The following is a 16,695-nucleotide window of genomic DNA, read 5'->3' on the forward strand; positions in this document are numbered from 1 at the left end:
GGGGGGGGGGGGGGGGGGGGGGGGAGAGAAGACTTAACAACTACAACTCCTTGAAGTTGATACAACAAGCAAACAGAAAGGACACTGTTGGGTGGGAGGGGGGAGAGGGAGGAGGGTTTTGGTAATGGGCCACAATAATCAACCTAATTGTATATCGACAAAATAAAATTTAAAAAAATAAAAATAAATAAATAAAAATTTTTTTAAAAAAAAGAAATACAAACTTTCCGGATATCAGAAAACACATTCATACATGCACACTAAATTTAATAATACAAACAAACCATATAACGAAAGACTTTTTTTTTTTTTTTTTAAAAAAGATGACCGGTAAGGGGATCTTAACCCTTGACTTGGTGTTGTCAGCACCACGCTCACCCAGTGAGCGAACCGGCCATCCCTATGTGGGATCCGAACCCGGGGCCTTGGTGTTATCAGCACCGCACTCTACCGAGTGAGCCATGGGCCGGCCCATAACGAAAGACTTTTAAAAGCTATAACAGGCCAGCTGGTTGGCTCAGTTGGTTAGAGCACGATGTTATAACACCAAGGTCAAAGGGTTGGAATTTCCGTACCATCCAGCCACCAAAAAAAACCCCAAACAAATTATAACAACTCAGACCAATCATAAATAGCCTAACTTACCTATTAAAAGAAACATTTTCAGAATGCATCTCAAAGTAAAATTCAGGGCTGGCCAGTTAGCTCAGTTGGTCAAAGCGTGGTGTTATAACACCAAGGTCAAGGGTTTAGATCTCTATACCAGCCAGCCACCAAAATAATAAATAAATAAACAAATGAAACAGTCAAAGTAAAATTCAATTCAATTTAATATTACACAAAAGAGACCCAACTAAAATAAAGTGATTCTGAAAGACCAAATATATAAGAAAGGGCAAAATGCAAATAAAAAGAAAACAGCAATCATAACACCAGATACAGTAGAATTCAGGCCAAAAAACATTAATAAATAAGACCAAGAAGGACATTTTATAATAATAAAAGGTAATAAAATTCACAATGAAAACTATAATTTTATCTACACACTGAATAACGCAACACTAACATTCAGAAAGCTGAAATCGTAATAGTTACTAGAATTAATGTAACATATCAGCAGAAGTAGTCTTTAATTCGCCTCTCTCAGCCCATGGCCCCTGGGTAAGTGGACAAAAGAGGCTAAGAAAATGGAAGACCTTAATAAAATAGTTATTTAATAATGTGAAGGTCTAGGGTTCAGATCCCTGTACTGGCCAGCGCCAAAAATAACAACACTAATAATAATAATAACATAAACCTGATCAAAACACTTAACTCTGTACCATAAATACAAAAATGTGCCTTTTTAAAAATGCTCATGGCTTGTTCATAAAAATTGACTATATTAGGACACAAAGAAAACTTTTAAAAATTCTAAAAAGTAAAAATAAACAGTATTCTCTAATCACAATGCAATAAAAATATGAATTATTAACAAAGTCACAAAACAAATTTAAAAAGCCCTATTATCTGGAAATTTCAAAACTCTAATAATTCCTTGGGTCACAAAGGAAATAAAACTGAAACTACAAAATTACTAGAAGACGTAAGAAATCACCACATGTCAGAACTAAGAGACACAACTAAAACCATGCTCAAAGGACAACCAATATATGAAATGCCAGAAAAGGAACAAAACAAATGAACAAAACCTAAAAGAAGAAATTAATAAAGATAAAAAACAAAAGTAATGAATAAGAAAATAGTAATCCAAAAGCTGGGTTTTTTGCTAAGAAAAATCTGCAACAGATAAACCATCAGCTAACATAATCAAGAGGAGAAAGAAAGGGGAAGTACAAATATGGCATTCTTTATACTGGCAAAAGAGTGGAAAGTAAGAAATGGTTAAATATAGCAATTCATAAAAAGAAACACAGCAGCTTAAAAGAATGAACAAAGGAAATCTTTATGTAATGAGATGAAAAGATAGTAAAATAACTTGCCTTTTGTATAAAAAACAAGAAATAAGAATCTATAATTATATTTTCTCATATATGCAAAAGGAACTTTGGGAGGATAGGGAAGAATCAGTGGTTTCCAGCTGGGAGAAATGGGAATTGGGGAGATAGAGAAACAAGAATAAGAAGGATACTTTTCAGCATATAATGTTTTGTATTTCTGAGTTTTGAGTCATGTGAATGTATTATTTATTTTTTTAAATTGCATATGATCAACATTAATTCATTGAATATTTTTAAGCACGTACTGTGTGCCAAACACTACACTGGGTATTGGAGACATACAAAATGAAAAGATCTAGTCCTCCCTCCCAAAGAGCTGATAGTTTTCAGTCTGGTAAGGATACAGGGAGCAAGCCAACAATTGGGATATAACACACCTCATTCCTCATATGAAGACATGTTGAAAGTGCTATAAAGAGCACCTTATATATACACAAGGGAAATGAGGAAGGTTGCTCAGAAAAGATAGCTCTTCTGCTAAGACTTAAAGGGTGAGTCAGAGATTTCCAGTAGAAAAATAAAGGACACCCCCGATAGAGTAAAAAGGAGAGGCAAAGGCATAGGAATGGAGAGAGCAAAAGATATTAAGAAATTACAGACAAGGATTTTGCAAGAGGAAGAATTTGGCTAGAATTAAGACTGAAGAAGTTAAAAACAGGCTAGATAAGAAAGGACATTAAATAACATGTTACATAATTTTACCTTCTACATGTCAGGCATTGTGTTACCTAGCACATGTCAGGCTAAGTGTTAATAAAGAAGTAAACATGGCCTCCTTCCTCTAGCCTACAGGACAAGGTTGAGGAGTCCAAGAAAGAGGTTCTTGCAACAGTTTGATGCCATGACCTTTCCTTCCTGTCTCTGTCTCTCTGATCATACTGTTTCCTCTATCAGAAATGCTCTCTCTATATTCCCTTTCCTCACCTCCCTTGTCTAGCTAATTCCTTTCTCAGGACTCAGATTAAATGACCCTTGTTCCAGGCAGCCTTCTCTGATTCCCCAGACTAAATCAATCAGTTCCACTTGCTCTATGCTTCAAAGCATGCTGTACTTCTTCTTGATAAGTGCCCTTAGAATTATTCATCTGTCTTCCTCTCTAAATTGTAGGTTACATGAATACAACAGCAGAGTCAATCTTGTTCACCACTAAATTGTATTTCCACCACTGAACACAGTGTACAGCAGACCCCTAATGAATTATTTAATAAATGAATAAACTTTAGAACATTATTTATTTATTTTTAATTAAAAAACATTTTTGGCAGCCGGCCAGTATGAGGCTCTGAACCTCTGAGCTTGGTGTTAATAACACCGCACTCTAACAAACTGGCCAGCCCCTACAACATAGTTTAATCTTTCCTGATCAGCAGACTGATTGTAACAAATTTAAATTATTATATTTATACACTTCAGGTACATAATAGTGTAGGGTCTATTCCTCATGGCTCTAGAATTCTATGCATCTTAAGTACTTGTATTTTTTCTCTCCTCTTAAATCATAAATTGTTACTTCCTACTACTTTCAAGTCTGTTTCTAGCAAATTCCAACTACTACTAATTTGCAGCTTTCTATCTGCTGAGCTAAGCAGATAAATTCAGTTATAAAAGATATGTCTGGCACAAGACCAAATATAATAGTATACAATTTTTGAGGACTTTTTTTGGAGATGGAGGAGGAATAGGTATATGGAGAGAGAAGATGCTCTTTTTATAAGTGAACTAATTAAAAATCACTGCATGGTTTCTTTTGTTAACTACCCCCTTTATTTTTGCTAACTTTGGTTTAGTCTATGTTATTAAGGTTGCAATAAAAATAAGTCCAGATAATTGTTGCTATATGTTTTGTCATTCAAATAAACAGATGAAAAGAAAAATATGAAAGCAAACATTCCATTGCCTAAGGTAAAGGAATCACTTGAAAAAAGCCCAAGATACTGAGGGAAAAGATATTTAAATTTTCATCAATTCAAGTTGTACATTTTCCCATTTTCATATACAGTACATCAAACTGGAGTGTATCTCACAATCGAAGCCTTAAAATTAACTGATAACATTTATTTCTTAGTTGTACATATTTACTGTATTAACACATTCCCTCTCCCTTGCCTCACAAATATGAAAAACTAAATGCTCATATTAATGGTGCTGACAGAAGGTAAAAACCAATAGAAAAGAAAAAAAGACAAGTAGTGCCTGGTTTCACTGAGAAATCGTACCATTATTAAGGGCCTCCACCAAGGAATGGAGCAAATTAAAATTTTCCTGAAGAAAACTTCAGTGAAATCCCTCAGAATCCTTATCTTTTGAAAAAAGTAGCTATCTTAGCTATGTTGTGTGTAATCATCTTAATAGTGAATGAAATTCTTTAATTATTCATTGTTGAATAAACAGAAATTAATTTCCTCCAGGTTCCTACAATCAATAATCTATGAGTGGTCCTGAAGTGTTCAGGGGAGAAGGGGATTCAGTCTAGTGAAATACAGCAACAGAATTATCTAAAAGCATTATAAAACTGAATATATGTCTTGAATTACTAAGGAACAATCACTAATGTGATTTCCAATTCAATCGAGTGAGTCTCTAGCAGGCTAGCTCATCTCCAAACTATCATAGCTACCCAAATAACTTGAAATTTTTTATTTAAACAAAACTGTCAAATTCAGACACAATGAATTAGTATCTTTACATAAAATAATAAAACTCCAAAAAATTTATATACCACTTATATTTTTCCCGTCAAAGGCAAAATGTAAACCAATTGCTTCTAGCAATTATTAAGTTACTATTAATAAGTTATTCCTTACTTTTCTCTTAAAATAACACATAAATATCAGAAAAAATATTTCCATTAGAGCTAACAAGCAAAGAACAAAAATTAACAAGAAATAAGTTCTAGAAAATATGCTAATAATAACACCTATTGAGTGAATAAAATCAAAAGACAAGTGACATTTTTAAAGAGATAACTACATAAGAACTTTGACTTTACAACCATCACTACAGAGTAAAAGCACTAACAAATTACTTTTTTTTTTTAAATACCTACCTTTGTCTTGGAACTATGAAGAGTGCCCGTACCAACTTTTTCCTATTTGCTTTTGTGTTCATGTTCATGCAAAAATCCATTGCTGCCTACAGGAGAAAAAGCAAACTTTTTTCTTAAAAAACTTTGAGTTAGCTGATGAAAGCAGAAAACCTAACTACTATTTTTACTTATTCATAAACATTTCAAAATTGTTTTAAGGCACCATTGTTGAAAGCATATCCCAAACTAGAAGGTCACTAAACCTAAGGTCCTCTCTCCTTACATATGTATCTAAATATATCACACTTTTTAAATGCAACTTCATGCTGGGCACAAAACTTCAAGTGGGTAGTTTGAAGACCTACCATAAAAAGTTTGGCAAATAATTATATGAAAAGTGCAATCAATGCTTTTGGCCTCATTAAAGATAAGTAAATCAATGTTAATATCAGGAAAGTTTTCCAACAGAAGTAGAAAGAAGCAAGAATAGTCACCAAGAGCCATGAAAATCACTAATACTAACAGGGATAACCAAAAAGCAATAAAGACAAACTAAAAAAGAGAAGTAGGCACCGATTATTCACAGAAGACATGAGAATAAGAAGTGCCCAAACATTAGGCTGGCTTGTTAGCTCAGCTGATTAGACCACGGTATTATAATAACAAGGTCAAGGGTTCGAATCAAGGATTCAGATGCCCATACGGAAAGAAGTGTCTCAACACTGACTAAAAAGGCTTAGTGTCAACAATCAGATTTGGAGGATTTCAGATTAAGGATACTCAGCCTGCCCATACGGAAAGAAGTGTCTCAACACTGACTAAAAAGGCTTAGTGTCAACAATCAGATTTGGTAACCGCATCACAGGACTATAATGAATACTCACAATTATTTAGTACATACAGTAAGGCACGATTGTATATTTTAAGAATATTAGTCCAATATTTCAACAATATGTCTAATGTTTGACACAAGTATAAAAGAAAAGCTAGGAAAGGTGTATGTTCTGGGAAGTCTTTGGAAAACAAAAATATGAGTAATTGGTATTTTTAAATACAGGTATATACGAGGGTACTTCAAAAAGTTTGTGGAAAAATAAAATTAAAAGATAATACAAAACTTCCCACAAACTTATTTGAAGACCCCTCATATATTAAAATTGTTGAAAGATTTTTGGTATATTTGCTTTAAGAAAATAAGTTTAAGTTATATATTAAAGTTTATATATTATATTGTATATTAAGTTTAAGTTATATATTAAAAAAAATATATATATATCCTCTTGAGGGCTGGTCGGTTAGCTCAGTTGGTTAGAGCACAGTGTTAATAACACCTCAGATCCCTGCACCAGCCAGCCACCAAAAAAAAGAAATCCTCTTCGGTATTTCAAGTATTTCCTTCCATAGGTTCACATGATTTTTTTTTTTTTTTTAATTTTTATCTTTAATCCCAGTCTTTAGGTAGATTTGAGGATCAGATGCAAAAGATCCTCAGACTATCCTGAACTATAATGGATTTCTACTCTTCACTAGCACAGTGATGCATTGAAACATTTTCCATCTGATTAAAACTTCTGGTAAAATAAATGGCACAGCTAATGTTCATTAGATTGAAACTCACACTTTAACATCAGCATCAGTGAAGAGAGTAAAATCAACCTAAAATTTTTCTGCATGTAAAGGGAATATAATAAATGTTACTGAAGTTTACATTCTATAACATTAAGCTTATTACAGCTAACGAGAAAAAAGCTGGAAATACACTAAAGTTCCTTCAAGCAATTCACCCATATGAAATATTCAAAAAATCAGGTCCTAAGAATATATAACACCTAATAAGACAGTCAACAATAAATAATATCTTGGTAGTAAAATAGATAAAAATACCAACGGTCACGTACTCAGAAAATTGGTTAACAATGTTGTACTTCACACACAAAAAAACCTCTCAAATCAACAATTTTTTAAGAAAAATTTTAAATGACAAATAATGGCCTATGTTTGAATATAATTTAGGAAACACTAAAAATAAAATACATTTCAATAACTACTTTTGAGCATTGTCCATTGAAATACATACTTTGCATAATCTGGATAATTTTATGAAAGTGAAAAAGGCAATAAACACTTTCCTTACCACAATAATCATCAAAAGTCAATTAGACGCACATACAAAAAAGTATTCAAGACTGGCCAGTTAGCTCAGCTGGTTAGAATATGGTTCTGATAACCAAGGTCCAGGGTTGTACTGGCCAGCCACCAAAAAACAAAACAAAACAAAACAAACCTGTGTTCAAAACTCTCCACAGATTAGGAGTTAGCAGACAGAGCATGTTAATGCCTGGAACACATAACAGAGGTTCAACAAATATGTAGTATAAATGAATAAAAGACCACACAAGTGGAAAAACTGCCAGAATAAATAAATTTGAGGAAATTAAAAAGAAAAAGAGGGCTCACCCAGTTAGCTCAGTTGGTTAGAACATGGTGGTGTAACACCAAGGTCAAGGGTTCAGATCCCCATACTGGCCAGCCACCAAAAAAATAACAAAAATCAGACAAAAACAACAAAAAAAAAGAGAAAAAGAAAAAAAAAAATAGCTGGATTCTTTTATCTATAGGCATTCAGTCTGTTGCAATGTATTGTGTGGATGAAGTATATTCAAAAAATCTGGCTTTACACGTACGTAGTTGGAAAAAGGAGGATATTTTAAAACCCTTTTCAGTAACTATAGATTTTTTTTTTTTTTTTTTGATACTACACCAAAACTTGATAAGTGGTAGTTTCTTAAGGGTTAGGTGCAATGTGGAATCTGAAAGGGCAGATTGAGCATCCCTTAATCTAAAATGTTTAGGACTGAGAAGTATTTCAGATTTCGGATCTTTTCAAATTTTGGAATTTTGCATTATACTGGTTCAGCATTCCCTAATCCAAAAATCCAAAATCCAAAATGCTCCAATGAGCATTTCCTTTGAGCATCATGTTGGCACATAAAATGTTTCAAATTTTGGAGGATTTCAGATTAAGGATACTCAGCCTGTATCAATAAACATTTCATGCTCTGTTAAATTAAAATCCACTGGTCTATTTTGCACTTTGAATGGATCTTTAACACCCATTTATGATTTTTAACACCGTATACTGGTTACTTAGAATGATGGTTCACTGAGCCATGAACATCTTCCAATTATACACATAATATTTTAAAATTTAATATAACAATCTCAGCAGAAAAGTCTCATCGATAAAGTCTCTTCAGAAACGAGTCAGAAAAGGGCCGGCCCATGGCTCACTTGGGAGAGTGTGGTGCTGATAACACCAAGGCCACAGGTTCAGATCCCTATATAGGGATGGCCGGTTAGCTCACTTGGGACAGCGTAGTGCTGACAACACCAAGTCAAGGGTTAAGATCCCCTTATCGGTCATCTTTTAAAAAAAAGAAAAGAATCAGAAAGCTGTCAAGCTTCTGGAGGTGAACCTAAGTTTTCCAAAATTCTAATTTCTGCTGTAAACTCAAATTTGAACTTCTAGTTGTTTTCCTTGAAGTAATGAACTCATTTTGTTCATTTTATTTATTTTTTGGTGGCTGGCCTATAAGGGGCTATGAACCCTTGATCTTGATAGTTACAACACTGCCCTCTAATCAACTTAGCTAACCAACCAGCCCCACTTTGTTCATTTTAGAAAAATGTCTGCTAAATATCCAGGTTTGACTATCCATGGTTTGTCCATCAGTTCTTCTAAGTAAAAATGTTATTCTATAAAAAAAGCAACCATTTCAGCTTGTGACTCAAACAATCCACACACACTTTTCCTGGAGACAACCTTGAGACAGCAGAAGTGCTCTTTATGTGTCCATCTCATTTTGTCAGATTAAAAGGACTTGTAAACAAAAGTTGAAATGCAATAAAAATCATTGGTTTTTATGGATTCACCAAGGAGCTTCGTAAGTGGCACTGTTTCTTTTCATTGCAAATGCACGGCAGTGAAAAATATAATGTTATTCACATGGTTTGGTAACACTGCCTTGATTCATGCTATAATACCAGCAGTTTACCCACCATCGCTTTTGCATATGTGAGTGAAAAGGGGAAAATATCCAGAATATATAAGAAACTCAAACAACTCAACAGCAAAAAAAAAAAAGCAAATAACCCAATTAAAAAATGGGCAAAGGACCTGAACTGACATTTCTCAAAAGAAGCCATACAAATGGCCAACAGACACGTGAAAAAATGCTCAACATCACTAATCATCAGGGAAATGCAATTTAAAACCACAATGAGATGTCGTCTCACTCCAGTTAGAGTGGCTATTATCAACAAGACAGAAAATAACAAATGCTGGCCAGGACGGGGAGAAAAAGGAACTCTCCTACATTGCTGGTAGGAATGTAAATTGGTACAGCTATTGTGGAAAACAGTATGGAGGTTCTTAAAAGAACTAAAAATAGATCTATCTTATGACCCAGCTATCCCACTACTGGGTATATACCCAAAGGAAATGAAATCAATATACCAAGAAGATACCTGCACTCCCCTGTTCATTCTAGCACTACTCCTAATAGCCAAGAAATAGAATCAACCTAAATGTCCATCAGTGGACGAATGGATAAAAAACTGGGGTATATATACACAACGGAACACTGCTCAGCTTTAAAAAAAAGATATCCTATCATTTGCAGCAACATGGATAGAACTGGAAATGAATATGTTAAGTGAAGTAAGTCAGTGGATCCCCATGCTGGCCAGCTACCAAAACATAAACAAACAACAAAAAAGTGGTTGTCATAGAAGGAGAAAACAGTACAATGGTTACCAAAGGTGGGGAGTGGGGGGTTGACTATGCAACCTACCCTAAGTGAATCACTGTGCTGTATATCCATGTATAGAAACAACATTGTACCCCACAAATACGAACAAGCAAATGTTAAAATATTTTGAATTAAAAAAAAAAAATGAAAAAGGTGAAAAAATCTTAGCATTATTATAAAGAGTTTTGACCTTACACGTCCCTTGAAAGTGCCTCAGAAGCCATGAGGAATCCACAGACTATACTTTAAGAACCTCTAACCTAAAACAGCATTTTCCAAACTATAGGATCCCTATGTGAAGAGGAAAGAGGTCAGGTCAAGACAAGGATTCTGGAGCCAGTTCCACCCCCAAACAGAGCATCTACGAACTGGCTCCAATTTTATCTGTGTTTACATTGCATTGAGACTCCATTGGAGGAAATGGTTTATTTTGTACCTCAGATAGTCTGAAAACCACTGACATTCCTAATAAGAGGTCTACATGCTTGAGTGAAATTATACAGAGATAATGATACCTTGTCTATCAGATCTCGGTTGACACAGTTGGGCAACTGCTGAAGGAAAGCATCTACTATGAGCTTGAGATGAGATCCAGTGCTGGCTTCTTCATCTTCTTGTTCTAATATAAAATTAGTTTTTAAAAAGTTAAAAAAATAATAGAGAACATAAAATCAAAACGTCCAATTATAAGATATTTGGAAAATAAATCATCTAGAGCTATTTTCGTACTCATGAAAACATTAAGCATTAAAGATATTATCCTAGAAAGTTTAGTTATCTCTAGAATCTTAACCCCAAGTCACTACAGTCTTTTAGATATCAACTATAAAATGCCAAACTTTCTGCATTAGACACAAAAACTTAATCATAAAATACATGTAGTTTTATAGTAAATCTGTTACTTTTCTCTGCCTGGCATCCCTTCCCCCACATTCTTCAATTAACAGCACTTCCAACTCTTGCCTTTGAAGCACTAAGCCTCTCCCATTCCATGTAATTCTGATGTGGGTGGCTGCTGCCAATCAAAGCACAGCACACCATTATTCCTCTTGACCATATGGGTAAGCATAACACAGGATTAGCCAAAGTCCTTCTGTGATATTTATATACAGACAGTGGGAGAGAAACTCTTTTTCCTCGGATGTCACTAGCTGGTATAATTTAAGCTTGGGGCAGCCTCCAGCCATGCCCACCCTCCTGTCATGACATGGAGAAAGAGAATCTGCAGTAGGAAACACTGAAGACAAAAGAGAGAAAAGCAACATCGACAGAAAGTATCATTCTAATAAAGAATCCTAACTAATAAAGAAACTCCATAGGATATACTTAGGGAATAATGAATGTAATATTTTTTAATACTAACAACAAAACATGACTCAATTATAAAAACGTAAAATTAACAAAGACAAACTGAAATGCTAGTTGTATTTCTATCCTTCAACTATTTTAGAATAACTTTTGATATATTCACGTTAAGTTTGTATAGACTGTGTCATGGGATCTGGCTGGTTAGCTCAGTTGGTTAGAGCACAGTGATATAACACTAAGGTCAAGGGTTCAGCCCTTGACCATTCTGGCCAGCCACCAAAAAAGAGAGAGAGAGAGAGATTGTCATAGAATTAAAATAACCATGAAAGAAAAAAGGTGAAGAAATGAAAAATAAAAAATAAAATCATCATGACACTGCTAGCAAAAGTTGCCAGAAAAGTATAAGATATATACTTTTATAGTTTAAGATATTTAGAATTTAGATGATCACTAATGCTTTCAGTCACATAATATTAGGTATGCAGTGTTTTGTTCTAAATCAAATTCCAAAACAGTGATGGTCTAAAAACAACAGAAAAACAGGTAATTTAGAAATCAATAACTGAAAAGATCCACATTATTAGGCAAGAGTTTGTGTGTGAAACTAATCAAAAACGAAAATTGGTGAAGCAGTTCTTTACCTTGTTCATCAAGAAGTTTCTTTGTAAGATCTTCAGCTTCATCTCCACCCTCTAACTCCAAGGTATCATCATTAATTTCTAGATTCTCCAATTCGAGTTCCAAATCATCAGGACTTGATACCTCCTTATTATCCTTGGATTCTTTTGCCTCTGGTTAAAAACAAAAAACAAGTATATCTGAATTAAAAGGCATACTGAAATCTTCCTGCAAAAAAAGATAAAGATTCATAAAATCTGCATCGCTTGTTTTAGAACCTGCATATATATATCTGGCAACAAATTTGAGTAAAAATTTAATATATTCAGAGTTTATAAAATACATTATGCTCACTGAGAACAAATATCATAACTTCCTTGATCCTGTATGCCACTTGCTCAATGAAGAAATGGATGAACAAATGGGTGAATGGAAGTTACACAGCACGAAGATCTACACTAAAGACGATGAGAAATAAAGTTTATTAGATAATGTAGACTCAGATAAGAAGGGTCTCAAACTCCAAGATGAGGAGTTCAGAATTTCTCCTTTATACAGGATGACCTTTGTTGGGTCATGAGCAGCAGATAGAATTTAGATGTGATTTGAAAAAAAATGATTTGATATGAAAATTAATTTAGTAGCAATATACAAGATAAATAAGAAGAGATGTAGAAAGACCAATTAGGAAAACATCCTTAGAATTTAGGTATTAGGGGTTAGAGGAAACCACAAAATGAGACATAACAAAGGAAAATGGCCAGAAGTTGGTAAAAGGCTAAATACAAAAGATTTAAAACAAGAAAGAGGAACTAAACCTTAGTTCAACAATATTGGCAAAATGTTGACAATTGTTGAAGCTAGGTGATACGTACATGTTGAGTTCAGCATACCAGCCTTACTTTTGTGTTCAAAAATTACCATATGTAAAAAACAAAACAAAAAAATCTGAGTTCAACAATTTATCCTTAAACTAAACCTACTATATTTCTCAGCTTCATCTCTTATATTCTCTGATCTCCTAATTCCTGCACTGAAAGCAGAAATGTATTACTGATACTTGATGCCATACTATATTTGGGAGAATGAAAGCTCTAATCAGTATGAATTGGTTTAGCTGCCTCTAAATGAAGACAGACTACCATTTTCTCATTCATTCATATTTTCATTCAACTAATAATTGAATTGCTATTATATGATAGGTAGTGTTCTAAGCACCAGGGAAACAACTGTGACTGTAGCAGACAAAAAGCACCTACTCATATGTAGCATATATTCATTCCCAATATTATCTGATGTCTGGCTGCCAAAAAAATATTTACTGGTTAGTTACTACAAATTTAGAACTATACTAAGCTATTGAACATTCAGAAAAAAGCTTAAAATGTGACCCTTGCTCTCAAGATATTTACAATTTATCTGAGGAAATTAACCTAACACGCATTAAGGAGTCAAGTGGGGTACGGTGGGAGACAGTTCCAAGCAGAATACAGAATAATATACGAAAGCCATGAGGCAAGAAGATTTGCCTATTTCAGAGACTGAAAAGGACAGAAAATTAAGGGTAATGTGGTAACAGATATAGTTGGAGTGACAGACCTGAGACAAACTATGCAGGGTTCTATAGTCAATGGTAACCATTTTAAATTATATTCCAAATAAATATAAAGCCATTAAAGGATAGTGGCAGGAGAATAAAATCAATTTTTAAGAATGTATAGAAGGCAGCCAGCCACTAGAAAAACAAAAACAAACAAAAAAAAAGAATGCACAGAAGGGATCAGAGCAAACACAGGGCAACCAGATAAAGAGGTACTCTAGTAGCCCAATAAGAGAGGATGATAGCTTAGATTAGAACAGTAGCAGTAAAGATAAATCTGAGACATGAGGTAACTGGCATTCAGTACCTCTCACCCTATTAATAATCTCAAAGCTTTTGATTTCTCCAAAGTAACTCTTCCTCACAAGGAGTTGGTTGTATCTAGCCTAAAAAGAACATGGAAGGTAAAAAGCACTATACTGTTAGCCCTTTCTTTAACAATGCAGTTGGGAAAAGTTCACGTTTTATCAAGACCTCACATGAATTCATTATAAGATACTATAAATAAACACTTTCAAATTAATTCACATTAACTTAAATGTACTGGCCCTGTTAAAAGTATGTCAGTAATCACCTTTTAATGTTCCATTCCATATTATTCTGACATTCATTTAATCTAATAACCCAATGTTCACATTACAAAACTAGTAACTACAACTTCTTTTATTCTGACATTCATTTAATCTAATAACCCAATGTTCACATTACAAAACTAGTAACTACAACTAATTTTTTTAAAAAAAAATACTATTTTGAAGCTAATTTTTGTAGCACTTAACATAAATATTTTTCCTCCAGAATTTACCTTTGGATTCATCTTTGTTGGACTCTTTATTCTGACAACTTTTTTCATTGTCTTTAAACAAGATGGCTGGAACAAAAGCTTTCAAATCAATGAGGTTCTCATAAAAATTCCGAGCATCTTCATCTTCCCATATACCACCCTCCAAGTCATACTCTCCAGGTTTACCAGGTGTAAATATATCAATTCCAGGTCCATGCTCTACAATAAAATAAGTCACCGGCAATTAACACCATTTCACTTATAGTATCCTAAGCATGACATTGCAAGATATTTTATATTTTCAATTTTATAGATATCAAATCTTGAATGTTTCAATTAACAGGAGCTTCTACCATCAATGAGTACTTGGAACTGTACATGTGACTATTTTTAATATCAAATCACAAACTGTGTCTTGAGTAAAACCCTAAACCCAAACAGACCAGAAGACAGCACAGGATGAAAATGCTTTTCTCTTAAATTTGTTTTAAGCAATTAACAAGAGATTAAATAGGCATTTAATATATTAGGTCTATCTTTATGAAATTTAAAACCAAAATGACAAATATATAAGCCTGGCAATTCCTAAAACATCCTGGTTAAAGTCCCACCTCCCCCCATGAAGCATTTTTTGGATAACTCTTAACCCTCTGTACCATTTATATCATATTTATATACCACTTATATCTTCACAAAAAGACCATAAACCCTTAATTAAGGAGCATCTCTCCCTGCGTTATAATCATTAGTACATGGTAAATTGTCATAAATATTAGTCAATTGATAAATAACTGGAAAAGAAGAGAAGACGAAGAAATACATAGATCTTTTACTAGAGGGTGGAGAGATATGTATATATTTACCAACAAACACAAACACACACACACAGAGTCCACTCTTACATACAACTATAGATTCATAAACTCATTAATTTCCTATTCCATAATCTTGAAAAAATTCATGAACTTATCATTTCTCACTGTACTTTTCTCCAAACTAGAATTATAAGAAAATGATCATGTAGATTAAAATTAACCCTAAGAAAAGTTAGATTATTCATTAAATGTTATTTAGGAAAAAACAGTAACAGCAAAAACAACAAAACCCCTTGGATCCCTAATTCCATACACTCCTTACAGAAAATATATTTAAACATAGGCTTATTAGGATGCTAAACCCATACATCAAAAAGTGAAAGACTAGTAAGTTTATAACTTGTTTAATAAAAAATATAAATAAAGGCAAAAGACAAACTAGGAGACAATACTGACAATGTTTATACAAAGGAATTAATATCCATATACATATAGTGTGGCATAATAAGAAATATATTTGGTCTTTGACCCTGGTTCCTGCCACAGAGTCCTTAAAACTCTCAGAATTTCCTAAGTGATATGAGTGTCTTTTGTTATTTATAACAATCCTCTTTTGATCACACCTGAGTTTATGTTACTGAGGTGACTTAGGACAGGGCCCCAAGATAGCCTCAGGATGGGGCCAGTCACCAGAAAGACAAAGTGATTACAGGGTTAGAACTTTCAGCCCCACGCACTGACTTCCAGAAAGGTTGGGTGGGTAATTAAGCTCTATAAAAACTCTTAAACAAGATTTGATGAGCTTCCAGGTTGGTAAACAAAGGAATCCACGTGCAGGGAGAGTGACACACCCCAACTCCACAGGGGCAGAAGCTCCTGCCTCAAGAGCTCACCTTAGGTACTTCACATCTGGCTATTCATCTGCATCCTTTATCATATCCTTTACAATAAACTGGTAAACTTAAGTAAAATGTTTCCCTGAGTTCTATAAGACAGTCTAGCAAATTATCAAACCCGAGGAAAGACTCATGGAAACCCCACATTTATGACCCATCAGTAAGAAGTACAGGAGTCCCGAACTGGTGATTCAAGTGGGGGGCAGTTCTGTGGGAGTGAGCCCATAATGTGTGAAATCTGACACTAACTCCAGGCAGAGAGTGTCAGAATTGAGTTAAATTGTAGGCCACCCAACTGACATAGGAGAACTGGTTGGTATGGGAAAAAACCCATACATCTGGTGTCAGAACTGTTCTGTGTGATAGTACATGACAGTTTTTTTTTTTTTTTCAGAAAGAGCTTTATATACAAATAAAAACAAAAATTCCAATGTAAAAACGTATAAATCCTCTGAAAAGTAAATAAGCATATGAAAAGATCCTTAACCTCAGTACAAATTGAAATAAAGCTGAATAAAAACAAACATTTATCACTTTCACCCACTACATTATAAAAAATTTTCGCCCCCGGACCGGACCGGGGACCGGCAACGGGATCGCAACCCTCGGTGTTGCCCCCGCACCTTGCTCAGCCAGTGAGCGGGAACCGGTCTGTATGTGGGATCCGAACCCTCGGGCGGGAGCACCGCCGCGCTTCCCAAGCGGCACACTTATCCAGTGCGCCACCGGGCCGGCCCATAAAAAATTTTAAAAACTGATATTATCAAATGTGTACAAGACGGGCCGGCCCAGTGGCGCACTGCTACAGTGCGCCGCTTGGGAGTGCGGCGGCGCTCCC

The 16,695-nt window shown here is 34.5% G+C and overlaps 1 protein-coding gene across 1 annotated transcript in view; it reads right to left on the bottom strand.

Moving 5' to 3' along the window:
• Window positions 1–16,695, bottom strand: part of LOC103590736 (regulator of nonsense transcripts 2) — a gene marked incomplete at its 3' end in the record, with an annotated part of 80,687 nt that overhangs the window by 38,736 nt on the left and 25,256 nt on the right. The window contains exons 5-8 of the mRNA XM_008573041.1: window positions 14,168–14,365; window positions 11,786–11,935; window positions 10,352–10,455; window positions 5,047–5,132 (exon numbers count right to left, since the gene is read on the bottom strand). Of these exons, the coding sequence (XP_008571263.1) occupies window positions 5,047–5,132; window positions 10,352–10,455; window positions 11,786–11,935; window positions 14,168–14,365 (538 nt within the window). The remainder of the gene's footprint in view (window positions 1–5,046; window positions 5,133–10,351; window positions 10,456–11,785; window positions 11,936–14,167; window positions 14,366–16,695) is intronic.

This window comes from Galeopterus variegatus, unplaced genomic scaffold (assembly GCF_000696425.1).
Source record: "Galeopterus variegatus unplaced genomic scaffold, G_variegatus-3.0.2 Scaffold867, whole genome shotgun sequence".
Taxonomy (NCBI): Eukaryota; Metazoa; Chordata; class Mammalia; order Dermoptera; family Cynocephalidae; genus Galeopterus; species Galeopterus variegatus.